This window comes from Hyperolius riggenbachi, chromosome 8, assembly GCF_040937935.1.
Source record: "Hyperolius riggenbachi isolate aHypRig1 chromosome 8, aHypRig1.pri, whole genome shotgun sequence".
In the NCBI taxonomy this organism is placed as follows: Eukaryota; Metazoa; Chordata; class Amphibia; order Anura; family Hyperoliidae; genus Hyperolius; species Hyperolius riggenbachi.
Window position 1 is genome coordinate 151,938,773 of NC_090653.1, and position 26,742 is coordinate 151,965,514.

Consider the following 26,742-nt stretch of genomic DNA (forward strand, 5'->3'; position numbering starts at 1 on the left):
GTGAATCAAGCCCGTTGTCTGTGATACGCATGGTAACATTAAAACCATTGACTTCTGTTCACAGTACAGAAATTGTTCCTTTGCATTCCGATGTAACACATCTGGGATATTGCACAGGCATGCAATGCAAGGGCATGCAATTTCCCCTCTGGTTCTAATGTGGTGTGGCCACTGACATCTGCACTATAACACAGTTTTTGTATGCGTTGCTTAGTGTGAATGAGCCCTTATGACTTTTCAGTATTAGCGTACTTTGACTTTTTTCTGTCTACATCAGAGGTGCGCTTTAACTTTTAAAAATGTAAAAAAAAGTTTTATGACCTTTAATTAGTTATTTGGGGAAAATTGTGCTGCAGTGCAACTTCATCTCACTACAATGAAACTGTGATTTGTAGCACTGGATTGCAGTGGTAAAAAAGTAAAGGGAATTCAGACAATTTCTAAGTGGATGTAGTAATCCACCTAGATACCCCATTATTCAACATGTCATTTCAGGTTCACATTTAATTACAAACATTTCAATCAAACTTGTCATAAACCCACAGTTTGTCATACAGTGCCATCACACGATGGACAATGTCTTCTGAGAAACCTGCATGTGAAATTGGTCAGCAGTTCCACAGATTTGTGGTGCTGAAATCTGGTAAAAGTGAAAGTAAAATGAGTGGAACTCCTAAGACTTGCTTTTGGCCAGGGCAGGTGCAGTGGCTTGAGAGTTGAAAGGTTGAAGCCAAGATCAACTTTTTCAAGTAAAGTCAAATTTGACATTTATATCAGTGGAACCACAGGTTGCTACAGCATGCAGTTTATTGGATAGCCCCTGATTATGCACTTATTCTTCGTGTGCTCAGCTGGATTACAAGGTTTTCTGGCTGGTGTAATTTAATTTGGGCTGTCCATAGACATTAGAGAGTTATTTTGACAATTTTAGGACAGGTTGTGTGCAGTTGTTTTTTTTACCAGTTTTTAGGTGCTTAAATCTATTAAAGTAGCTTTGCCATCACTGAAATTCTTCCGTCCTCAAAGAATCTCAGCAGCAGGTCAGCTGAATCTCACGGCTGAATCTTACAGCGAATAATAATCATTGATTGATTGATGACCCTTTGGTATATCCTCTATACCATTTGTCACTAGCGTGCCATGATTATTGCTTTGAAGATGAATTTAAGAATGAGCTATTGGAAGCTCCTGTATGTATGCAGCACCTCTGAGCCATTGGGAGCCAACATGGGTCAAACAGCTTTGACCTTTCCTGAAAAGAGAAAGTCTATTCCTTCGGTAGCCTCTATACACTTAAGCTGCTGGATTTGAACTCGTGCCTAAAGTTGGCCATAAAATTCAAAATAAATGAAAAAGTTTAAATTCTGTTGTTGTGTTGTTGTGCAACAGAATTATGAGGACCTTCTGATAGCTCCGGGAAGCTAGCCCCTCTACAATCAGCAAAATAACAATTCCATCATGTTTGGTTAGTGCTACGTTTCTGCCCATTTGTGCTGCAAAAATTAAGATTTGTGCTGCTTTCATTTTGACGATGATAGCACTTATTATTTCCAAAACAATACTATCACCAAGCCCCTTTTTCAACAACCTACAGGCATGAAGGTTGAGTAGTTGATGGGTAGTTATGTGCAAGCGCTCATTTGTGCTGCAAAATCATCTTTCTATCCTTTATAGTTTTTGATATTTTCACATTTTTATAAAGGTCAAACGTTCACCCCCCCCCCCCCCCCTCACACACACACAACATTGCAAGGGTTGAGTAGCCTGAGTGAACTTTTGACCTTTATAAAAATGTGAATATCTCAAAAACTATAAAATATAGAAATATGATTTTTGCAGCACAAATGAGCACACGCACAGCTCTACCCACCCATACCAGTTTCACGTCTGTAGGTTGTTGTATGGGGGCTGGGGGATGGTATTGTTTTGGAAATAATAAGTGCTATTATCTTCAAAGTGAAAACTTAAACTTAATTTTTGCAGAACAAAATGGGCACAAACGTAGCGCTAACCAAACATGATACATTTTTTATTTGTGCTGATTGTAGGGGGGCCAGCTTCACACAACCCCTTCAGCTATAGCTCTAAAAGTAGAAGTTCACCTTCTTCCGAGCTGTACACAATGGTGTGAAGCAAAGTCTCTGTAACACATTGTAACTATTACAACATTTTAGATGTCATTACTCTGTTGTTTGTTAGAAATCAAATTAGATATGCGATGGTTTAGTTCCCATCTTTATGTCATTTGCCAGTGTGTTTATTTTCGCAGCGTTGTTAATGTGTCCATGTTTTTGTCCGGCCTTGTATTCTAGCTACAACGTAACCTGATTGGGAGTCTGGTAGTGCAGATTAGGTTAGGCTGGGCAGAGCTGCTGCAATCATTCATCACCTGTCTGCTGTCTTGTGTTGTGTGTATTCTGTAACGAGTCCCTTTTGTTGTGTTCTAGAAACGGATACCTTTGTAAAAACAGAAAGGCTTAAGGAGATGTGCATAACTAACTGCGTTTTTTTCTCTATTCTCTGCAGCTAATCAGCGGTGGATCTATTGTAAGTGCTGAGGCAGCATGGGATCACGTCACCATGGCCAACCGGGAGTTGGCGTTTAAAGCCGGCGACGTCATCAAGGTCCTAGATGCTTCCAACAAGGATTGGTGGTGGGGTCAGATTGATGATGAGGAAGGATGGTTTCCTGCCAGCTTTGTGAGGGTGAGTGACACTTGTGTTTAGTTTTATTTTGAGGGTTTTTTGTAACAGAAATACTGATTGGAGCCCAGAATGCAATGGAAATGCTGAACTTATCTTAAGGTGAATCTCGGGTCAAAAAATGGTTACTTGCCTAACAAGACGAAAGCCTTTGGATTTTATAGAGGCTTCCCACGCCATCCTCCGAACCACCATTGCCATTCATGGACCCTCAAAAGAAATCTGACATTCCAAAATCAGGCCATCCTCCTCTTCATGCACAGGCTTGGCTATATTGTGCCTGCGTGAGTATGACTGCACCTGAGCAGTAATCTGGAGATGCTAATGCCCAAATAGCTCCATGTTACTGCACAGGCACGCCCTTGCTCACACGGCACTAGAGCATGAAGAAGAGCATAGCCCAGATCTTCCAGTGTATCCAGTATGCAAGCGGTGGTGGGGGTGAGGAGGACATGGGAAATCTCTGTTGTATCCAGAGGCTTCCCTCTTCTTAGGTAAGTATCTGATTTCCACCTCGAGTTCAGTTTAAAAAAAGTTATCACTTCATTGTTCAAAAAAATAATGTATCACTCCTGGATAGTGGGAGAGCAATGCACATGGCAAAATGCTTGGCCTGCATCCAGAATTGTGAGTATATAGCTCACCCGTAGTCCATAAATGCTGAGTGCACATATGGCTTAGAAGAACATAAAGGAATGATGGTAAGTCTTTGTCCATTGTTCTGAAATTATGCATTATGGTCCTGCTGTTTTGTGCTGAAGTAATACTCACAAATTATCTTGTGTTTTTAGATGTATAAAATATTTTTTGCAACATTTTTTTACAGGTATTGTAAGTTCTTTTCAGTCCTACAAAATATCATGGCAGTTCTGCTTCTCCATAGTGTAAAGTGTATCCAATCAATTGTGTAGAGCAAGGTGGATTCTTCTAGGGCACCTTGGAAGGATATCAGTTCCGCCAGGATGCCTCTGTATTTATCTCTCTTTCGACTTTCTGGAGTCCAGGTGATTTGCTCAGTCAACAGAAGTAGTAGACAGGGAGCATCTACAAAAAGACAGCTCAAATGTGTGAAGGTGTCCATAAACGGTACAATTTTTTCTTCATCAGATGCGATCTTTTGACACACTTTTTATGATTGTAAGTTATAGGAAGGTAATTATCGATTGTCCCCATAAACAGGTCAATTGTTGCATTTTCTCTCTTCCAATAATACTTTTGAATTGATTACATTTTCTGTTTCAATTAACCATAGAATAATTTTACTTTACTTTTTCGATATTCACCACACACTGTGCAGTTTCCTGTACAATTTGATCGAACATTGTGTGTCAAAAAATTGCATCTTATAAAAAAAATTGCACCGTTAATGGGAACCTTTAGATAGAAATTTTACATCATAAGATCTGTGATGATCAAAATATTCTCCTAACATGCAAATATCCACAGACCACGGAGGAAATTAAATTCAGCCCAAGCCAGTTGCTGCTTAATTGTTATCCTGCTGCCAGCTGACTGATTGACAGTTCTTGGCTATAATTTTGAATTTCCTAGGTCAGTGATAGTTTGCCTATTAAAATAAACATTTGTTCATCACTGCCAAGGATCAACTCATAGTGCTCATAGTCCCTATCCATATACATGAACCACTCTCTTGAAAAAAAATAAAAAATGATAGGGTTTCATCAGCCCCACAGACGGAAACATGAGAACTGGGAAATGTCTGTACGCAAAGCAGAGGGTGTTGCTATGGTTGCCCTGAAGCCAACTTTGAACCATCTGCCAAAATTAAGATTCAATAACAGTTTGCGTAGAATCTCTTCCACCACTTACTTTCACATTAGTATTGTATATGATCATCCTGTAATAGCTATAAGCACAAGAAGATGTTGTTATATGTTGTGCTCATTGGCCTAATATTTTCCTGCACAGGAAAAAAGCACATTTTGTGAAATGTAAAAAACATTCTAGTCAAAGAAATGTCCTGTCTGTAAACTTGGACATTTGATTGATGGTTCCCAGACAAGAAAAGACTAAGGGCTTTTGGACTGGGGGTGAAACACTATTTACTGTAAGGCCCAGTGCACACCAAAATCCTCTAGCAGATCTGCAAAACGCTACAGGTTTTTGAAGCAAATTTCAGAGCGATTCTAGGCATGTTTTGTAAACATGCCTAGCGTTTTTTGGAGTGTTTTTGTGTAGCACATTTCAAATATTGTTACAGTAAAGCTGTTACTGAACAGCTTCTGTAACAAAAACGCCTGGAAAACCGCTCTGATCTAGCGTTTTCAGAGCGGTTTTCCACTTTCCTACACTTTCACCTATATTTTCACATTGAGGCAGAAACACCTCAGAAATCTAAAAAATGCTGCAGCCCCCGAGTTTGCGTTTGTGGAAAAAACGACCTGCTCTGGTGTGCACCATCTCATTCACTTTCATTAGCCAAGCGGTTTTCCCCCTGCAAGTGTTTTAAAAAACGCTCCAGAACCGCTCTGGTGTGCACCAGCCCTAAGGCAGCCCCAGCCAAAATGGATAGCGTTCTTGTGTGCAAATGTATTCATGGTAGCATACAGTAGCAATTTATTTTGAAATTACATTTATGGATCCATCCTACCTGGTGGTGGTGTATAATGCCATTTAGTCTTCAACCCAGCCTAATAGCGACCCCTATGCTGTGCCCCTTTCCTCATTTAGTTTCCCTGGTGCTCTGTGCCTCCCTCCTCATATAGTATTCCCTAGTGGTCTAGTGGTTCCCCAGGTAATATAGATTTCCCTGGTGGTCTAATGGTAGTTCTAGATCAGGGCTTTAGAACCTACAGTGTAGTCAGTGACATGTAGAAAAACTAAAGAAAGGAACTGTCTTCAGCTGGAATCAGACTTGATTTTATCAGTAAGCACTCTCCAGCCACCACTGCAAAGTGTGATGTCAGAGAAACAGGCACAAATTTCCCATTAAGTGTAATAATGGTTAACACTGTATGTATCCCTAATCATTTGCCAGCACTGCGTAATATGTTGGTGCGTTAATAAATAATAATAATAGTATTATTATTATTAAATGTACATACTTTAATAATGTTTTTTTCACTTATTGAGTTGTTGACATCTTGCGAAATCACAGGTGGTATTTGAAAAATTTCATGCGATAAAAGTGGTACAATTTCTGAAAAGGTTGAAAAGCCCTGATGTAGAGGTCCCCCTATTCCCATACAGCTTTTTCTGGTTGTCAAGTACCTAGGCTCTCAACGTGTGGTACACGTACCCCAGGGGGTACACCTGATGGTTCCAGGGGGTACTCAGGCTTGATGTACTTTAGAAAATCATAAATCTTTTTAAACAACACCAAATTAGTGTTTTAGTTAAAAGCAATAGTAAATGCTTGGAAATGGTTTAGAACCAATTTTCATGTACAACGATTAAACATATATTTGTCAAGGGGCACTTGAGATAATGTTTACTATGCTGGGGGTACTTTGTGAATACAGGGTTTTAAAAGGAGTACATACCAATAAAATGTTGAGAGACACTGGTCTAGTAGTTCCCCTATTTTCCTTGCAGTATCCCCTGGTAATCTAGTGGTCCACCTATTCTCTTTACAGTATTCCCTGGTGATTGGCGGTGTAGTTGTCTCCCTATCCCCACATAGCTTTATCTGGTGGTCTAATCCCCCCCCCCCCCTCCCCAGTATCCAGTATGGTCCTCTCATCCCCGTTATAGTATTTCCTGGTGATCTAGTAAGCGCAACAGTGAGTTTGAAGGTACAGCCTCTTACCACCTCCAGCAATGTGTCTCCTGTTAGTCCTCCGAAGCAACCGCCCACTTCCTACCCCAATCTCCTGCACATTGCATGTAATCACTTGATGTGCAAGAGAACCAGGAAACTGAGAGCAGGCGGTTGCAGTGGAGGATTAGCGTGAGATGCAGCACTGGAGGTGGTAGGATGCTCTGCCTAAAATCCCCACTGCTGCACTAACTCTGTGACTGCCTATACGACGGGAGCACAGGAGAGGGACCATAGGAGAGGGAGGGAGGAGAGAAGTGGCACCCCCTCCCCACTGTCCTACTAAACAGCCAGGCCTCATTCCAGGAGGAGAAGGGGGCCTAGGGGGAAATATCCCCACTCCTCCCTGAGTTAGTCCACCCCATTCCCAGATATATTTACAAAAATAGTAATTTTGCTTTTTTTAAAAATAGAAGCACAAACTAGGGTGGACGGTATCTTATTTTACAATTAGTCCCATTTTGTAAGTACTTCAACAGCTAAGAATTAGGGCAACTGACCACAGCTAAGAGTCATAACAACTTACCACAGCTAACAGTCAGGACAACTAACCAATGCTAAGAGTCAGGACAACCAACCAATGCTGAAAGTCAGGACAACTGACCACAACATCAGAACAACTGACCACAGCTAAGAGTCAGGACAACTGACCACAGCTAAACGTCAGGTCAACTGACCAAAACTAAGAGTCAGGACAACTGACCAATGCTGAAAGTCAGGACAACTGACCACAGCTACGTGAAGCTGAGAAAAGTGCAGGAAAGTTCACCATTGTTTTGTGAAAATTGGTATCACTGTTATCCCTATTGCAGATAGCACATATACTAATGTTCAATGCAGTCTGCACTGTCAAAGCTATAAATTAGGTAGTCAGTCTTTTCAAGGGATATAAGTGAATAAACTTCAGAAGCCATCTGTTAGACTTACAGCTCTTACAAACCTCTTGTGATGGAGTTGATTTACTAAAGAAAAATGTCTTCTACTAAAAGCAGTGAAGCTGTATTTGCTGCAAATGCAGACATTTAAGGTATGTTTTATTACACTGCAGATGATTAGTTGTTTAAGGTGAATATATCTTCTCTGGGTTAAATGGGAAAACTACTCATATGGTGTGTACTGCCACCATAGTTCCAAAGAAGTAAAGTGTTACCTTCCTGGTAGCTGTAGAAATTGATTGCAATGACTGAAACCGATTTTCTTAAAAATAAACTTAAATTACAAAAGAGGGTAATACAACATGCAAGTGCCCATATCTGAAACAACTAAAAGGGGCTAATACAAAAAGTAGACAACGATGTGCAAAACCACATCATGCCTCCACCCTCATAACGTCAAAACATACATACATGCTGGGTATTGTTAAATATAACGTGCCCACCAATGTGAAAAATGTCAGGTCAGCCACAGAATATCCTGTCCTCTGGCAACAGAATGAACATAAAGTGCTCAGAACTCACTGAGTGACATACAGTGGGTTGCAAAAGTATTCTGCCCCCTTGAAGTTTTCCACATTTTGTCACGTTACTGCCACAAACATGCATCAATTTTATTGGAATTCCACGTGAAAGACCAACACAAAGTGGTGTACATGTGAGAAGTGGATCGAAAATCATACATCATTCCAAACATTTTTTTTTACAAATAGATAACTGCAAAGTAGGGTGTGCATAATTATTCGGCCCCCTGAGTCAATACGTTGTTGCAATTACAGCTGCCAGTCTTTTTAGGGTATGTCTCTACCAGCTTTGCACATCTAGAGACTGAAATCCTTGCCCATTCTTCTTTGCAAAACAGCTCCAGCTCAGTCAGATTAAATGGACAGCGTTTGTGAACAGCAGTTTTCAGATCTTGCCACAGATTCTTGATTGGATTTAGATCTGGAGTTTGACTGGGCCATTCTAACACATGGATATGTTTTGTTTTAAACCATTCCATTGTTGCCCTGGCTTTATGTTTAGGGTCATTGTCCTGCTGGAAGGTGAACCTCCGCCCTAGTCTCAAGTCTTTTGCAGTCTCCAAGAGGTTTTCTTCCAAGTTTGCCCTGTATTTGGCTCCATCCATCTTCTCATCAATTCTGACCAGCTTCCCTGTCCCTGCTGAAGAGATGCACCCCCTGAGCATGATGCTGCCACCACCATATTTGACAGTGGGGATGGTGTGTTCAGAGTGATGTGCAGTGTTAGTTTTCCGCCACACATAGCGTTTTGCATTTTGGCCAAAAAGTTCCATTTTGGTCTCATCTGACCAGAGCACCTTCTTCCACATGGTTGCTGTGTCCCCCACATGGCTTGTGGCAAACTGCAAATGGGACTTCTTATGCTTTCTGTTAACAATGCCTTTCTTCTTGCCACTCTTCCATAAAGGTCAGCTTTGTACAGTGCATGACTAATAGCTGTCCTATGGACAGAGTCTCCCACCTGAGCTGTAGATCTCTGCAGCTCGTCCAGAGTCACCATGGGCCTCTTGACTGCATTTCTGATCAGCGCTCTCCTTGTTCGGCCTGTGAGTTTAGGTGGACGGCCTTGTCTTGGTAGGTTTACAGTTGTGCCATACTCTTTCCATTTCTGAATGATCGCTTGAACAGTGCTCTGTGGGATGTTCAAGGCTTTGGCAATCTTTTTGTAGCCTAAGCCTGCTTTAAATTTCTCAATAACTTGATCCCTGACCTGTCTTGTGTGTTCTTTGGACTTCACGGTGTTGTTGCTCCCAATATTCTCTTAGACAACCTCTGAGGCCCTCACAGAGCAGCTGTATTTGTACTGACATTAGATTACACACAGGTGCACTCTATTTAGTCATTAGCACTCATCAGGCAATGTCTATAGGCAACTGACTGCACTCAGATCAAAGGGGGCCGAATAATTATGCACACCCCACTTTGCAGTTATTTATTTGTAAAAAATGTTTGTAATCCTGTATGATTTTCGTTCCACTTCTCACATGTACACCACTTTATATTGGTCTTTCACGTGGAATTCCAATAAAATAGATTCATGTTTGTGGCAGTAATATGACAAAATGTGGAAAACTTCATACTGATGTGGAATACTTTAGCAACCCACTGTATATACTTCCATTAAAGGACCACTATTATTAAAAACTGTAAAATATCTGAATAAATACATAAATATTCATTTGTTCCAGAATGAAATACACTATAAAATACTTTTTCCTATGTTCCTGTCACTTAAAGTAAATGGTAATAATCTGACAGAGCTGAAAGGTTTTGGACTAGTCAGTCTCCTCATGGGGAATTTTCAGGGTTTTATTTATTTTCAAAAGCATTTACTGAACAGCAGTGGTTTAGTCCACTTGCCAATGTGTAAGTAGCGATAGAATGGGGTTTTGGAGTGTTCCCTTTTGGTGTGATCAGGCAATCCTGCTCATATGCAGCTCTATGGTTCAATGAACATGGCTAAAAGCAAACAAAAAGAGCACTCTGAGACTGGCAGAAAGTTGCAATCACACTACCACTACAACCACTACATTCCAGATGAGACTTGTCCTGGATAGGTCAGTGTGATTGAAACTTTCTGCCAGTCTCAGAGCGCTCTTTTTGTTTGTTTTTAGCAATGAGTGAGTAGGCTGGCTAGTATCTTTCTATATGTCCTTATCTGAAAGTGCTTTTGAAGTGAATATAGGAAATGCTAAGAATACCTCATGAGGAGATGAACTAGTCCAAAACCTGTTAGTTTTTTGCTATCCTTCTTGACAGTGGTCCTTTTACGTCACCAACCAATACAAATACTTAAAGGGTCACGTAAGCCAACCTAAAACAATGAGTTTTACTCACCTAGGGCTTCTACCAGCCCCCTGCAGCTGTCCGGTGCCCACGCAGACTTGCTCCGATGCTCCTGGCCCCGCTGGGAGCCACTTCCAGTTTCGGCGATAGGAGCCGACAGGCCTGGGAACGCGAGTGATTCTTCGCGTTCCTGGCCACAATAGCAGTATAGAGGGCGCTATTGTGGCCAGGAACGCGAAGAATCACTTGCGTTCCCAGGCCTGTCGGCTCCTATTGCCGAAACCGGAAGTGGCTGCCGGCGGGGCCAGGAGCATCAGAGCAAGTCTGCGTGGGCACCGGACAGCTGCAGGGGGCTGGTAGAAGCCCCAGGTGAGTAAAACTCAATTTTTTAAGTTGGCTTAAGTGTCCCTTTAACATAACAGTAGTTAATGTAGAGAACACCTGCTTATTGTATGGTAAAAAAGGATCAAGAATCTGCCATTCTGGATGGATCCAGCGACGTCTCCCTGACAACAAGGTCTTCCTGATCTATGTTCTGGCCAGCCGGTATGCGCGGCGGCCACGACAGGTGTGAACGAGACTTCAAGTGATCGCAGTACTTTGTGGGGGAGTCGTTGTGAATCTTAAATATCCAATACTGTCATTATCGCTATGCAACGCTAAACGAGGTTCACATGACTATGCGCCTGTACCCACATTGCGAGATTGCAGAAACGACTGCTCGTCACTCACAAAATCACCATTTATCTGGAAAATTACACCCGAACCAAGCATGCAGCTAATCTTGTCAGTTCTGACAATAATGTCAGAAAGCATATGCTTGTTCAGGGCCTCTGGCTGAAAGTATTAGAAGCAGAGGATCAGCAGGGCAGCCAGGAAATCTCCATATCACTGTCACCTCGGATTCATTTTAAGTAACATAGAACTGTGGCAAGAGCTAGTAACCTCACTCAGCATGCAAATAATCTGGATAAAACGTCTCTGTTACCAGTGGATACCATTCTTATCCCTGCCTCAGCCAATGGCAGAGGAAAAACCAACCTCCACATGATGGAAATTCTCGGGTACTAAGCCAGACAATACCCCAGACACCACTCAGTTTCTTCTATCATGGAGACAATGGCCTCAATTCACTAAGCTTTTCTCCTGTCTTTAATAACTCTTCTAGAGTTGTTACCATGGTGATAAGGCATGTAGTATTCAGGAAACATTTTACCTCAGGCAAACCTAAAGTTAACTCTTCTGTCTTTAAATTAACTCTCCAATCCTTAAAATAACTCCAGAGTTAAAGACAAGCTGTTAATTAGCTGCATGTGAAAATAACTACAGAGGAGGTAAATTAACTACAGAGGAGGTAAATTAACTACAGAGGAGGTAAATTAACTACAGGAGAGGTAACTTAAAGAGAACCCGAGGTGTGTTTAAAGAATGTTTTCTGCATACAGAGGATGGATCTGCCTATACAGCCCAGCCTCTGTTGCTATCCCAAACCCCACTAAGGTCCCCCTGCACTCTGCAATCCCTCATAAATCACAGCCATGCTGTGAGGCTGTGTTTACATCTGTAGTGTCAGTATCAGCTGCTCCCCTGCCTCCTGCATAGCTCCGGTCCCTGCCCCCATCCCTTCCCTCCAATCAGCAGGGAGGGAAGGGATGCAGGCGGGGACTGGAGTTCTGCAGGAGGCGGGGAGAGCAGCAGACTGACACTATAGAGATAAACACAGCTAGCTCTGACAAGCTGTTTGTCAGCAGCGTGGCTGTGATTTATGAGGGATTGCAGAGTGCAGGGGGACCTTAGGGGGGTTTGGGATAGCAACAGAGGCTGGGCTGTATAGGAAGATCCAGCCTCTGTATGCAGATAATATTCTTCAAACCCACCTCGGGTTCTCTTTAAGGAATGAAGAGGTAAGATAACTCTCTCTCGTGTGGAGGTAAGTTTTCTCTTGCCTTATTATCTCTAGCATGATCTTAGTGAAATGAGGCCAATCACTATATTCAAGAGACAGGCAGATGTCAGCTCAAGCATGCAGCGAGTGAAGTCAGGGTTAAAGGGAACCTGAACTGAGAGGTATATGGAGGCTGCCATATTTATTTCCATTTAAACAATACCAGTTGCCTGGCAGTCCTGCTGATCTCTTTAGCCGCAGCAGTGTCTGAATTACACACCTGAAACACGCATGTGGCTCATCTTATCAGATTTTTGTCAGAAACATCTGATGTGCTGCTTGTTCAGAATCTATGGCTAAAAGTATTAGAAAAAGAGGATCAGTGGGCAGCCAGGCAAATAGTATAGTTTAAATATAAATAAATATGGCAGCCACCATATCCCTCTTTTGTTTCCCTTTAACAAAAGTCACCTGATCCATATACTTGCTGCAGGTCAGTGGTTGAAAGCATTAGTTCTCATACATAGCCAGGATGAAACAGAGGCGCCACTAACAGGATAAGACTGTTAAAAACTGTTTAAAAGAGGAGGTAGTGGTGGACTTACCTCTCCAGTAAGTGGACACTGAATTAGTTGATTTAATAGTCAACAATTACATTTATTTATACACTCCACAATGCAACGCGTTTCACAGGATGAAACCCGCTTTATCAGGCAATAACTAGTACTGGTCATGTTACACTGACCAGTACTAATTATTGCTCCTGTTATTGTCTGAAGAAACGCGTTGCATTGTGGAGTGTATAAATAAATGTCATTGTTGACTATTAAATCAACCAATTTGGTTTCTACTTACCGGGAAGGTAAGTCCACTACTACCTCCACTTTTAAAAGTTTTTTAACTGTTTTATCCTGTTATTGGTGCCTCTGTTCCGTCCTTGCTACATTCTCGAGTCCACCCTTGGTGGAGGCGTGTTACCCCTTGTCTCCTATCTATAGAGAGCAACTTCTTAACCCACCCGCATATACGGTGGTTGACTTTGAGGTAACCCACACTTGCGAGTATAACAGCATACATTTTTATCTTTCTCCACAACCTGGCTATACTACATACTACACTATGGTAGTGTAGAGAGAGGTGAGGCTAGCTGTGATGATTTGCTCAGCTGTCTGTGCAGGCAGGCAGCTTTTTGACCATTGTTTTGATTTGCATGCTGCAGGACTCTGGAAAGAAGAGCTTCTGTCAGTTTTGCAGCTTGTGCTTGCAGAGGAATTTGCATACGTTGTCATGCAAATTGCCTGGCCACATTCATTGGAGGCGTATACTATAAGTGCTATGTCTTTCCTACAATGCTTCGCTGTTCATAAGGATTTCGTCCTATGTAACACTCCTGGTGGGGTGTCAGCCTTGCTCTCTGTTTGAACATCAGCTTAGAGTAATTCCTGAATCTGCGCTAGGCAGATTTCCCTAGTGCAGTTAGGATTGTATTATCTGTATTGCCTGTTCTGTCTTGTCTTGCCTGTTGCCATTGTCCTGTCCCTATGGTGGTTGACAGGAAATGGTTCTGATCTCTGTTCTTGGAGTATAGCTGGTGCAGCGGTTGCTACCAGCTATCTCTTCTGTTCTGTCTCCTGGGATCGCACTAGCTACTTTTTGCTAGCGCTGGGGATCCTTCTGTTCTGTCTCCTGGGATCGCGCTAGCTACTTTTCGCTAGCGCTGGGGATCCTTCTGTTCTGTCTCCTGGGATCGCGCTAGCTACTTTTCGCTAGCGCTGGGGATCCTATCTCTCGCTTGTCCCTGTTTTCGTGTGTCTGTCTTATCTGCTACGACCGCCTGCTGGAGGCTCGGTGAGGTAACCGTTAAGCAAGCGTTCGCGTCCTCTGTTTCATGTTTGTCTGTCGATGGTTAGTTAGGCGTGCTTGTCTCTATTGTGCTTATCACGTGGAGACCGCGCATAACCGCGTGCACTGTTGCGAATGAGTGCGGTGTTTGCGGTTAGCTAGCGTTTGTTGTTTTCCGCAACTTCTCATTGTATTATTTACTGTGCCTTTGCTACCCTCGTATTCTGTCCTGATCTGCCTTGTGTCACGTCTGGCGATCGCACCTCTCGCGATCGCGTTCCTATTTCATATCTGCTGTTGTGTGTGCGCGGTCGCGGGGTGGCGACTGGATTGGCGCACACACATACAACCTGTCCCTTTGCTCGTTCTAATTCGCAATCGCCTCTCTTGCGATTGCGTTCTGCGCTTCGTACAATTCCCCTCTACAGGTGCGTAGCACCTTTTGCTGGGTGCCTGCAATTACACGCTTGTGGAGGATTTCCACCGTGTCAGCGCACGCGTTGTGCGCTGATCATGGAGAAAGTTCCACAATCGTTACACTAGCACTGCATAAGAGATTGTTTATTGGAAAATATATAAAGTCACTTACAGTCAGCAATAGGTCCTTAGATGCAAAGCGGATATAGTGGGTGCCAGGTCTGTGTCCCCCTGCGGACGTCCGTTTCGCGCTAACAGTGCGGTGAACAAGGACCTATTGCTGACTGTAAGTGACTTTATATATTTTCCAATAAACAACCTCTTATGCAGCGCCGGCCTAGCCTCACCTCTCTTTACACTACCAGACTGCCTATTGCTGTTCAGCCTGTGCACGCTTCTTAAAGGGGATCCACATCCTTACAGTTCCATGCTAATTGCAGTCCTGTCCAGTCTCCTGTTGCTGTTCTAAAGAGTGCTGGTATTATACTTTCCTTTCATTGAACTTACATACTACACTATATTGGGCTCTCGGTGGCCCTTTCTGTTTTCCTCCTAAAAGCCTACTACATAGTAAGCTGAGCCTCCACAAAGGTGATCGCTTGCTTTTGTCTCGGCCAAGAATCTAGCGTGTGTACAGGTGCCCCATGACAATCAGTTTTGCATAAACCTGAATTTAATTTGCAGAGAACATTCAGATTCCATGGAAACCGTGTAACAGAGGCAACATCAGGAGATAAAATGATTAGACAAGAGTGCAAACCAACTAACCTCTGTGCTGCCCTATATAGAACTTTTACAAAGATTGCAGTTATATAATATGTGATAAAATATGAATGGACACCTTGACATAGATTATTCACACTAGCATACATGCTCTCTGTTGTTCCTCATCTGTCTCTCTCTCCCTCTCACTGATAATTTATTACACAGCTGCTTCTAAAATACATGAGTGATAAAGAGCAGGCTAGTGCTCAGGGACATCTCTGTATGCAGAAACACAACAGTACAGATGGTGTTGGAGGTTTCTGAGCTGTAGTAATAGCAGCTCTCTCACCTCACATCTCTGTCTCCACTTCCTGCAGCAGCAATGCCCTGGTTCAGCTCTTACATGGAGAAATCAAAGGAACAGACTTCTATTTATGGAAAATCTCAAAGGATTTAACCAGGGATTTCCATATTTATTTTTTCTTTGTCAAAATATGGCATCACAAACCTCTTAAAAAAGAGGTTACATGTCAGTTCTACTGCAACGGCAAATTGGCAGGTTCAGGCCATTTTTGTCTATGGTTCTGTGTCAGTATGACTCATAGCATTCATAAGTCAATGCACTCATAAAATCTCCTGCAATATTAGCGAAGAACAAACATGCACTATTTATGAATTTTAAAAATCATAGGTAAATTCCAAATCGTTCCTACATGAACTGGAACACACCTATGACCCTATATCTGGATTTAAAGGAGTTCTTCAGTTGACCTTGGTAAAAAAAAAATGAGAAGCCTTCCATCTTGAATCCTTCACAGGTCAGTCTAGAGCAGGGATGGGCAATTTTTTTTTTCTTTTAAATCGGGCCGCAGTTCTCTAGAATGCTACCCACAACTTGAGTCTCTGTCTCTTACCTTCCAGAAAACATGCGGATGGTTAAAGATTGAGTAGTAACTCACCCACTCGCACTCTCTAGCTCAGAATCAGAATCATAAACGTTTATTTCGCCAAGCATGAGCTATCATGCCCGGAATTATTCTTGGCACATACATATAGCTCGGGAGGAAGACAGAGAAAAATACATAGGGACAGAGATAAGTTACATTACATAACGCATAAGATTTACATCATACATGCATCACAGTTCGTTTAGAGGCCTAGAGATGACCAGCGGTTCGCCTTGTTTGCCTTGTGAGGTGGTTACTTCAGTTGACTGACCAGGAGTGGCGCAGCGTGCCCCTCTGCTTGTTTGGGCTTGTGCTGATGGAAGTATGTGGAGTGAGTTCAAGTGGCTGACAGCCGATGGAAAGAAAGAGTTTCTATGTCTAGCAGTCTTTGTAGGGATGGCACGGAGTCTCCAGCCCAGAGGGAGCAGACTGAAGTAATGGTGACCCGGGTGCGAGGGATCATTTGCAATCCTCAATGCTCTGGATTTCAGTCTCTTGTTGTGCAATAGAGCAAGTGAGGGGAGGGGGCAGCCAGTGACCCTCTCCGCCGACCTGATGACCCTCTGTAGTTTGAGCTTGTTGCTGGCAGTGGCGCCAGCATACCAGACTTACATGGAAGAGCAGAGGATTGACTCAATGGTGGCGGAGTAGAAGCTGGCCAGAATTTCTTGGGTCATGCCGGCCTTCCTCAGCTGCCGTAGGAAGAAGAGTCTCTGCTGGGCCTTCCGTTGGATGGCAGTGATATTGGACTTTCAGCTGAGATCGCAGGAGATAGTAGTGCCCAGGAGGCGGGCGTAGGGCACTCTGGCCACCTCGATGCCATCAATATGGATTGGAGGTGGGGTGGGAGCAGACCTCCTGAAGTCAATGATTAGCTCGACAGTCTTTGCTGTGTTAAGCACCAGCCTGTTCTCCTTGCTCCAGTTGCAGATTCTCTCCACCTGCTGACAGTACTCGTGGATATTATCCTTAGTGACAAGGCCAACGATGGTGGTGTCATCGGCGAACTTGATGACCTTTACTGAGTCTGCCTCCGATCTGCAATTGTTCGTGTAGAGGGAGAACAGTATCGGGGACAGCACACAGCCTTGAGGGGCCCCTGTATTCGTTGTCACTGCTTGGGAGCGGATGTTGCCCAGCAGCCGCTGGTGGGGGTCGCCTCAGTGATTGGTGGGAGGCCAGGGGTCAGCGGCTGGTTCTCTGATGGTGGAGAGTCGGCTCTCCCACGAGGCCTGTGGCTCCACCGGCGACTGGTGAGTCGGCTCCTCCACGTGGTGAGCCGTAGGATCGTTCGGCGGCGGAGCCCTCTATCAGACCAGAGATCCGCGGCTGGCTCACCTTCAGCTGAAGAGTCGGCTCGCTCGATCCCCGGCGGCTGGTGAGGAGTCGGTTCCTCCACGGGGGCCGAGGGGAGAGTCGTCAGACGGCCCGGCTCTCTGCAGCTGATGAGTCGGCGGCCGGCTCACTGCAGCTGCTGAGTCGGCTCCTCCACGGGGCCGGGGGATCGTCAGGCTGCAGGCGTCCGATCTCCCCCTGGCTCCTGCTGGCGAGTCGGCTCCTCAGATGAGTCGGATCCACGGGCTCCGGATCAGACACCGCATACGCTTCCACGTGGGTCCGGCAAGTGCCCGGACGGTGATGGGCGGATTTTAGCTTCAAAACTTCAGCAGGTAGCAGCTGCTGCTACCTTCTGCTAAACAGCACTATATACACTATCCTAACTAATACACTAAACTACACTAAAACTATGCTGCAATCTCCATGGGAACAGTGGCGTCATCTGATATACTGGTAAGTACTGATGGTAGGTCACATGATGCCGCCGTTGCCATGGAGATCGGCGCTGCAGAGTGCGATTGGGTAAGTTGCTTCTAGTATGTGCGCTGTACGTATTTTTTAAAGGAAGGCAGGAGGGAGAAGGGAAAAAGTAGCAGAACTCTGCCCTCTATCGCCGGGCTGCCTTCATAGCGGCCACAGGCCAAATTCAGCCTGCGGTCTGTCCAGGCCTGGTCTAGTGTTTAGACGGTTCTAGCAGGTACCTAATCCCTTTCAGGTTCAACACCACTGTTAAAACACCTGAAGTGAGAAGCACATAGTGGCTGCCATGTTTATTTCATTTTAAACAATACCAATTATTTGACAGCCCTGCTGATCTCACACATCTGATACAAGCAGGCAGCTAATCTAATCAGACTTCAGTCAGAAACATCTGATTTGCATGCTTGTTCAAGGTCTATGGCTGAAAGTATTAGAGGCAGAGTATCAGCAGGACAGCCAGGCATTCGGCATTGTTTAAAAGGAAATAAATATCCTCTCACTTCAAGTGTGCTTTCAATGAAGTAAATGGAGATGGCACACCAAACCTCAGACAGGGCTCCACCCAAAACACGTAGAGGGTAAATCACTAAATATGTAAAAATGTGGTTATCAGAAGTCTGGCAATTGTATATTTACTAAGCAAAAAGAGTGGTCTGAAATGGCTGTATGAAATGTACAGCCATTGCTGTTGGCCAAGACATGCAAGGCTGCTATGAACACAAGTGTAACACAAAGATATTTTAAATGTGTATTCTGTGACATTTGTGTTGGGAAATGTTTCATATTAAAAAAAAGAACAAGTGGAAAGCTGGGGACCACTTAGAACCTTAACCCTTTCCAATCCTGTGTCAGACTATAGCTTCAATTCCTTAGGGGCAGTCTGGTGATAAAATTTTAGGTACAGTAAAATTAAGTGCATTTGCCCGGAAACCCTTTACTATTACCATAGTGATATTTACAGTTTCTCACTAAAGCCAGTACAGCTCTCACATTTTGTAAATATTGTACCATATCTTTTCATGGGACAACACTGTAGATATGACACTTTGATACAATTTAAAGTAGTCTGCGTACAGCTTGTATAACAGCACAAATTTGCTGTCCCATTACAGTAACTCAATATACAGCCATTACTGTCTAAACTGCTGGCAACTAAAGTGATTTTCTGTAAATATATTTCAGATTTTTCATTTTAAAAATGGAAAAAACTCTTAAAGCCTTATTTTTACTTTTGCCCAATAGAGTTCTACTTGTTGGGAGGAAATGACTTACGGTGAACCTCCAGACTAACAATCTACTCAGCAGCACTGAAAAGGCTTGGTGTTTCTTTAACAGTTTTACAGCATCAGAACTTGGTTTTTCTTACCCACAACTCATTGTTAGCTGCACAGAAGAAAACTACCCAGGCATTTTTTCCTTGATACTAGGTAAAGCATGATGGGATTTCTGATGTTGTTCTCCTGCTGTTTTGGTGCCAATTTTTTAAAAAATTTTAATGTGAGATTTAAAGCGTAGCGCGCGCAGCTGGGATGGGTGATAAGGACACAGGACAGTTGGAACTGCGTCTCATGCTCCCTGTCACCTCCTTTCAACCAAAAAGATGGCTGCCCACATGAAAAAGATGGCTGCCCCCATTAAATCACAAACATTTGCCTGTTCTTTTAAAACAGAGTGGGTAAGAGCTTATATTACCTATCTATTTTAATTAACTTAACTATTGTAACTTAAAGTGGACCCATATTAAAAATACAAGATTTCAGAAATAAAATCTATTTTCTAAATTACAATAATAAATTGCAACCTTTTTTCAGCTGCATGATGACAAATATAAAATATTTTACATTTATTGGCGGAACCCCTCCCTTCTTTTCATATTGCTGGGACAGAATCTGGCAGACAGGTGAAGGGGATAAAAAACAAAACACAGGCTGCTACTGATGTCACAGGGGAGGTGAGCTCAGCTTGTGTGAGATTTCACATAGACGACGCCCCTGTGAAGGAGGGTAGTTGATGACAAACACACCCATGACCTAAAACCTCCTACTAAGCTCAGAAGTAATGGCTGCCACCTGTATAACCCTAGTTATGAAAAGAGAAGGGTGAAAAGTATGCACTGAAATGTTCATAGGCTTGAAGGAGTGTTTATTTATCTTTGTATGTGTCAGAGTGGTGCAACTAAATATTTTCAATTAAAAAAATGTTTGGTTTGGGTCCGCTTTAATGATAGTATGTTTGTTTAGGCTGAGGTTCTCCTTTAAAGTGACTCTGAAGTGATCTAGGGTGTACTTACCTGGGAAATAGGAATCCTCTGGATCCTAAAGAGGCTTCCCTCATCCTCCTCTTCAGCCCTGTTCTAGTGGTCGCCACTGTGCGCAGGGGCACTACCAGCTCCCCTCTCGGGATCCAACGGAAATAGCCGAGCCTGATCAAGTCCAATCTACTGCGCAAGCACAAGTTTTCTGCACCTGTGCAGCAGAGCAGACCCGATTCAGCCTGGCTATTTCCGCCAGGGCCCGAGCAAAAAGTCACTAGTGCTCCTGTGCAGACAGGCCACTGTTATTTTAACAGTTTTGTATTGTTCTGGGGTGCAGGCGCTGAATCTGGCTGGCTGAGAAGGACGGGGAGACCTCATTAGGATCCAGAGGCTTCCCCTTTCTGAGGTAAGTATCAGTGTTTTTAATTAAATAAAGCTACAGATCCTATTTAAAATAATTTTAACATGAGGCTGCAAAATACCAAAACATAAAAGGTTCTGAAGAATTGTAAATCTTTTCTAAATTCATGATGTGCCTGTAACGATCGGTGTCAGCACACAGAGAGAATCTGATTATTGGTGATCTGCAGTATCACCAAGAATACAGATTATACCTGATTATTGATGATCTGCAGAATCACCGATAATCCAAGTATAACTAACCTCTGGACACCTTTATAGTGTGAGTGTTTGGTGCAACAGTAATGACTTTGAGTGGGACCACCCGAGGAGCAGGTGGTCTTTGGCAGTATGGGCGATACTGCCTTTTGGTAGGAACAGAGACCTTCCAGTAGCCTGAGAACTCCAAAGGGGTGGAGTTTCAGGGTAAGGTAGACTGAACCTGTGAGTGAGTGACACCTGAGGGTGGTAGTCACTACCAGGTCTGGAGACTATCTCTAACAAGAGAGATAGCTCTCGAGGTCGGGCAAGCCAGGTCGGCAACACACAGACAGATGAGGTGCAAAGACAGAAGACTGATTCGGTATCCAAGACAGGCAGGGCTTGGCAACAGGTAATCAGAAATGCAAGGTACCGAATCAGAAAGCTGAGGGAAAGTCAGGAAAGCAATAAGTCATAACAGATATCAAACAATGCCTAGTCTGGGTGTGAGGTCCGTGGTCTCTACACCCTGGAACTAGTCTGATGTAAAACAGAATGATAACACAAGTTCTCTAGTCTGGGTGTGAGGTCCATGGTCTCTACACCCTGGAACTGGTCTAAGGAATAGCACAGATGATACACAATATTCCTAGTCTGGGGTGTGAGGTCCGTGGTCTCTACGCCCTGGAACTGGTCTAAGGAATAACACAGATGATACACAGTATTCCTAGTCTGGGGTGTGAGGTCTGTGGTCTCTACACCCTGGAACTGGTCTAAGGAATAACACAACAACAATACAAGTAATCTGGCTCAGTGTGAATTCCCAGGTCCTCCTGGTTCTAACACACTGTAGGATCTGACTAAGGTCTGAGTGCTTCCACATAAGTGTTTGCAATGGCAGACAACCAGCAACTGACAAGCAACCTGAATATTAAGTTGCAGGACTCTGCCGCCCCGCCCAAGCCACTCAGCCAATCAGAAGTCCAGCAGGAATCAGCTGATCGTCCTGATCAGCTGATACATCTCCTGCTGTTATAAAAGGTCTGACTTCTGGTGCGCGTAGCTCCTCAGCCTGTGTGAACTACCAGACCAGCCACCACGCTGCTGCGGACAAACCGCCGCGCTGGACGCGGAATCAGCCGCCTTGCCGCCAGTACACGCGGCGGCTTTTCCGCGTTTTCTCACAGTGCCCAATCTAATAAAGTGTCATCAAAAACCTCCAAACATTTCTGGTGGGGGTGCCATTACTTGAGGTTCTCATCATTATTTTGGTGTGTATGCATCCCTATAAAAGTCTGTGCTTACCAAGTAATCACCTGATGAATGTAAGAGGACCGGTACCATTGTACTCCTTAACACATGGACATTCTAATTTTGTAGAAATGTATGTCCAAACATTCCCTACTGCCTTTAATTGGAGGGAAAAAAACTTGTTCAGGTTTGTTTATACAGTTAGGTCCATAAATATTTGGACTGAGACAACTTTTAATTTTGGTTCTGTACATTAGCTCAATGACTTATCAATGAAACAACCCAGAAGAAGTTGAAGTGCAGACTTTCAGCTTTAATACATTGGAGTGAACAAAACGATTGCATAAAAATGTGAGGCAACTAGCTCATTTTTTAACAAAATCTTTTGATTTCATGGGCTCAAAAGTAATTGGACAATATACTCAAAGGCTATTTCATGGGCAGGTGTGGTCAGGGCATTTGTTATGTCATTATCAATTAAGCAAATGAAAGCCCTGAAGTTGATTTAAGGTGTGGTGCTTGCATGTGGAAAATTTTGCTGAGAACAGACAAAAGTTGTCTCTGTCCAAATATTTATGGACCTAACTGTATATGGTACCTCATATTGTTATAAGTGATTGATGGCACCAAGCCCAAATATGCTCTGCACCTATTAGACATAACCTGTGGGGTGCAGGTACCATATGTTAAGAAAGAAGGTCATAAGCGATCAGGCAAATCTAGACAGCTGACTGCAGTCACTCTCACCTGGCACATATCCATTCATAGGCCTGGTGCACACCGAGCGGTTTTTGTAGCGTTTTCCAAACCGCTTCTGTCTGTGAAAACGCTTGGATAATATATTTCAATGGGATGGTGCACACTAGCGGTTTGAAATTTTTAGCAAACCACAAACGTGGGTCCTGCAGCACTTTTGCGGTTTGCAGAAGCGTTTCTGCCTCTATGTGAAGTATAGCAAAAGCTCAAACCACTCTGGAAAACTCTAGATCAGAGCGGTTTTCCAGGCGTTTTTGTTACAGAAGCTGTTCAGTAACAACTTTTACTGTAACAATATTTGTAATCTGCTACACAAAAACGCGCCAAAAAACGCTAGGCATGTTTAGAAAACCTCTTTAAGCATGCCTAGAATTGGTCTGAATTCTGCTTCAAAAACCTCTACCGTTTTGCGGATCTGCTAGAGGTTTTTGGTGTGCACTGGGCCATAGTCAGGGATGCTGATAGGTTTGTGAAGTAATCCTAATGTCTTGGCAGCCACATGCAGGACCTACAGCAAGAGATTTAAGCCTAAGTTTATGAAAATAGAGTTGTCACCATGAGCGCCTGCTCAAAACATCAATCACACCACTGCTAATTAACTATCCTTTTAACTATCCTCACTATGTATCAATGTGACCCAGACAAGGGCTGCAATTTTTTACCAGCTAATAGCAAGCAAGAAAAAATCCAGTCAAGGTTTGCTGGATCACTTTATGATTTCTCCAGTGGAGATGTTTGGAGGTCTTTCGCGATGACTTACTAATCTAAGTTTTTACCCTGTTGGTGTGCTGTAGGCCTTGTTCACACTTGTAAATGCAAATCACGATCACGATTTTGTATCACTTTTTTCTGTGATTTTTTCGGCGACTGCGTTTTGAGATTCTCATTTTAGTAAATGAGAATCGTGACACAATCACTGGGAAAATGCTGCATGCGTTGCATTTGTGATCGTCAATAATCACAAACACGCCACAATTGCAATCCATAGGATTACTTGCGCAGCAACGCTTTGCTCATCTCCAGTGATCAGCAAAGCGCGGTTCACCAGCAAAAAGCACCCAGTGTGAATGGGGCCTTAATGCAACAAATACATGCATTCTTTGAACCTAGAAGTACCTTATAAGATAGTATTTGGCTATCTGTGCATCTACTGTTAGCTGCTGTAATAGTTAACATTGCTTCATAAAAACCTTTACACAAATGAAGAGAACCAGGCGTCCTTTTCATAACGTTGCTCCCACTTCGCTCATATCTTGATTTATTATGTTCTAAAAATAAGCAGCCTTTCCATTCTCCCCAAACCAGAACCCAATTCCCCTGCGGTGAGAGTTGAGTCCTGTGAAATCTAGCACTCATTGAGAAAGGACAGCTGGATGTTTGCCGCTGTGCAGGCATTGTAATTAGGTAAAGAAGAAAGTGCATTATTTATGAACCGAGGCTAGGATAACCAATAAGAGAGATTAAAATATGGAGACAATTATGAAAAGCTGCATTGCAGACCTGTACATAGGGAGCACAGGTTTACTTGCTAAGCAATGAGAATTCACCATTGAAATTTTAAGTACTGGTAGATCATATAAATGTAGTACAGTGCAGGATACAGAACATGCAAATGACAGAAAGCCAAGGGGTCTGAAATAAGTAGAAGTATCTCCCAAATTGAATCACTTATTAATTTGTAATGCCCAGCAAGACCCAACCTTGAACAAGGAATCTTCTGATAGCAAGCCAGTTAATAAGTAAATATTGCATGGAAGCAAAGGATTGTTAGAATTACTCTTCCATGGGCCAAACCTGCTTGCCAGTGCAGCACAGCTTGCATCAATTTACAACGTTTTTTAATCTTCTGAATAACTGTCCCTCAGAGGGGCTCACTCTCTCTCTAATCCCTGTCATAGTCTAGGGCCAATTTTGGGGTGGAAGTGAATTAAGTTATTTGTACGTTTTTGGGATGTAAGTGGAAACTGGAGCTTCCAGAGGAAACCCACGCAGCCCCTGGGAGAACATACAACCTCCATGCAGATATTGCCCTGGCTGGGATTTAAATATATGGAAAATAAATTTTCTGATACAAGGGGTATTGCTGCTTTAGCAGTTACTCCAAAGCTGCAGCTGCTGAGTAAGGGATAGGCTTGAGTGATTTATCGTTTCGCGATCAAAATGACGATTTGGGAAAAGATGATTGTCAAAGCGGCAGTTTTTAAAGATATCCTAGTAGTCCTTTACTTCAGCTTGCTGATCTGTGCACAGTAATGAGCGGCGGTTCAGCGACTCAAACTGTCAACAGGTGTCATCAACTGGGCCGGCGGCAGACTCTGCAGGCTGTCAGTCAAGCTTAGTTTGTCCAGTTAGCAAGTTTTAGGTTTAGGATTAATCACAGCTCAGCCTCCGCCTCCTTCCACAGTAGCAGACAGGAAGTCTGGATGAGGCACAGCGTGTCAGTGTGATGTGGTGATCTGCATTCTGCAAAGCTATTGTATGCTGCTGGGCACTGTGCATTTGTGCAAAGGAGCTGTGATTAATCCTAAGCCAAAATTGTGGTTACTGGCCGTAGCTTGATTGACAGGCCTGCGAACTCTCAGAGAGCCAAGGATGGACTCAAAGTTGTGGCTCACAAACTGATCCTTGTGGCCGGCCCACCCAGCTGATGATGTAGGCAGAAAGAGAGAGTGAGCCGCTGGGAGTGTTGAGAGCCGCTGAGCCGCCTCTACTCTGCACGGAGCGGCGAGCTGTTACTGCACACAGTGCACAGTAAGAGAAGGACTGTCACTGGACTGTGACTGGCTGCACGATGGGAGAGTGCAGATATCTTCAAAACCGCAGCTTTGACGATCACGTGACGGGATCATCTTCTCCAAAATCACACACAGATCACGTGGTCGTCAAAAGCTGCGGTTTCCCCTGCACTTGCACTGCTGCCCGCTGTGCACTAATAGCTCGCCGCTCCGTGCACAGTATAGGCGGCTCAGCAGCTCTCCTTCCGCCTACCTCATCAGCTGGGTGGGCCAGCCACAAGGAATTGCAAATTTTCTTTAAATCAAGCTTTAGCACTAAATTCACAATGCAGTAACATTTACTAACATGACAGAAAATGACATTGTACTATAAATACTATAAATAGTATAATGTAATTTTCTGTCAATGTATGTTTGTAAATGTTACTGTACATTGTTAATTTATTGATAAAGCTTGATTTGAAGTAAAGTGTGAATCAAATCGAAATCGCAATCGCAATCTCTGACAAATTGGGATAATTCAATCTTTTCCTAAAATCGTTCAGGCCTAGTAAGGGATATAGGGCCAGGTAATGTTGATTAAACATGTCATAAGAATAGATGAAACATGCACTGTATATGTAGGGAATTTTGCATGTTTTTGTATTGTATATTGTAATTCATAAATATTTGTTCTTCTAAACAAGAATGAATGAACGAATTCATGATTAGGATTTAATATAAAACTTAATTGACTGGAACTTCCACAGGCAGTGGTTCAGGGCCTTCTATTGTCAATGGTAGATTTTTCATTTACTTTAGGAAAACCCATATAGGTAAGTAATAAACCCAAGGTTTCACACAAACATTCCTTCACATGTAAGGAAAAAAGCGAAATTGCTGCTTGTCGGAGCATCATCAGTAGACACTAAAACCAGGCTGTATTTTTCTTTTGATTATGGTATGGTATGAATTAGGCCTACCCAAGACAGAGATCAAATCTTGTATAAACTATTAGTTCTATTGGTAATTCATCTACCAGTAATTTCAGGATTTTGTTCAATGTATTGGCCCTTGTTCAATTCACTTTTTCTTCTAAGAAGCAAATTTGTGAATATAGTGAACAGATACAATTTTGCCCCTAAGCGTGTGCAGAGGACTAGGGGACAAGATTTGCACATGGAGGAAAAAGGTTTTAGCCATTTATTTAATAAAGGGATGTTTACAGTAAGAGTGGTTAACCACTTCAGGACCACAGGCTTAAACCCCCCTAGTGACTAGGCAATTTTTTACAATTTAGTGCTCTGCAGCTTTAAAAGCTTGCTGCAGA

The 26,742-nt window shown here is 43.2% G+C and overlaps 1 protein-coding gene across 9 annotated transcripts in view; it reads left to right on the forward strand.

Annotated features, from left to right (window-relative positions):
- The window catches only part of ARHGEF9 (Cdc42 guanine nucleotide exchange factor 9), a 662,656-nt gene that overhangs the window by 428,631 nt on the left and 207,283 nt on the right, over positions 1–26,742 (forward strand). For all 9 annotated transcript variants that reach the window (XM_068247541.1, XM_068247542.1, XM_068247540.1 and 6 more), the window contains one exon: positions 2,527–2,706. In XM_068247541.1, coding sequence (XP_068103642.1) covers positions 2,527–2,706 — 180 coding nt within the window. The remainder of the gene's footprint in view (positions 1–2,526; positions 2,707–26,742) is intronic.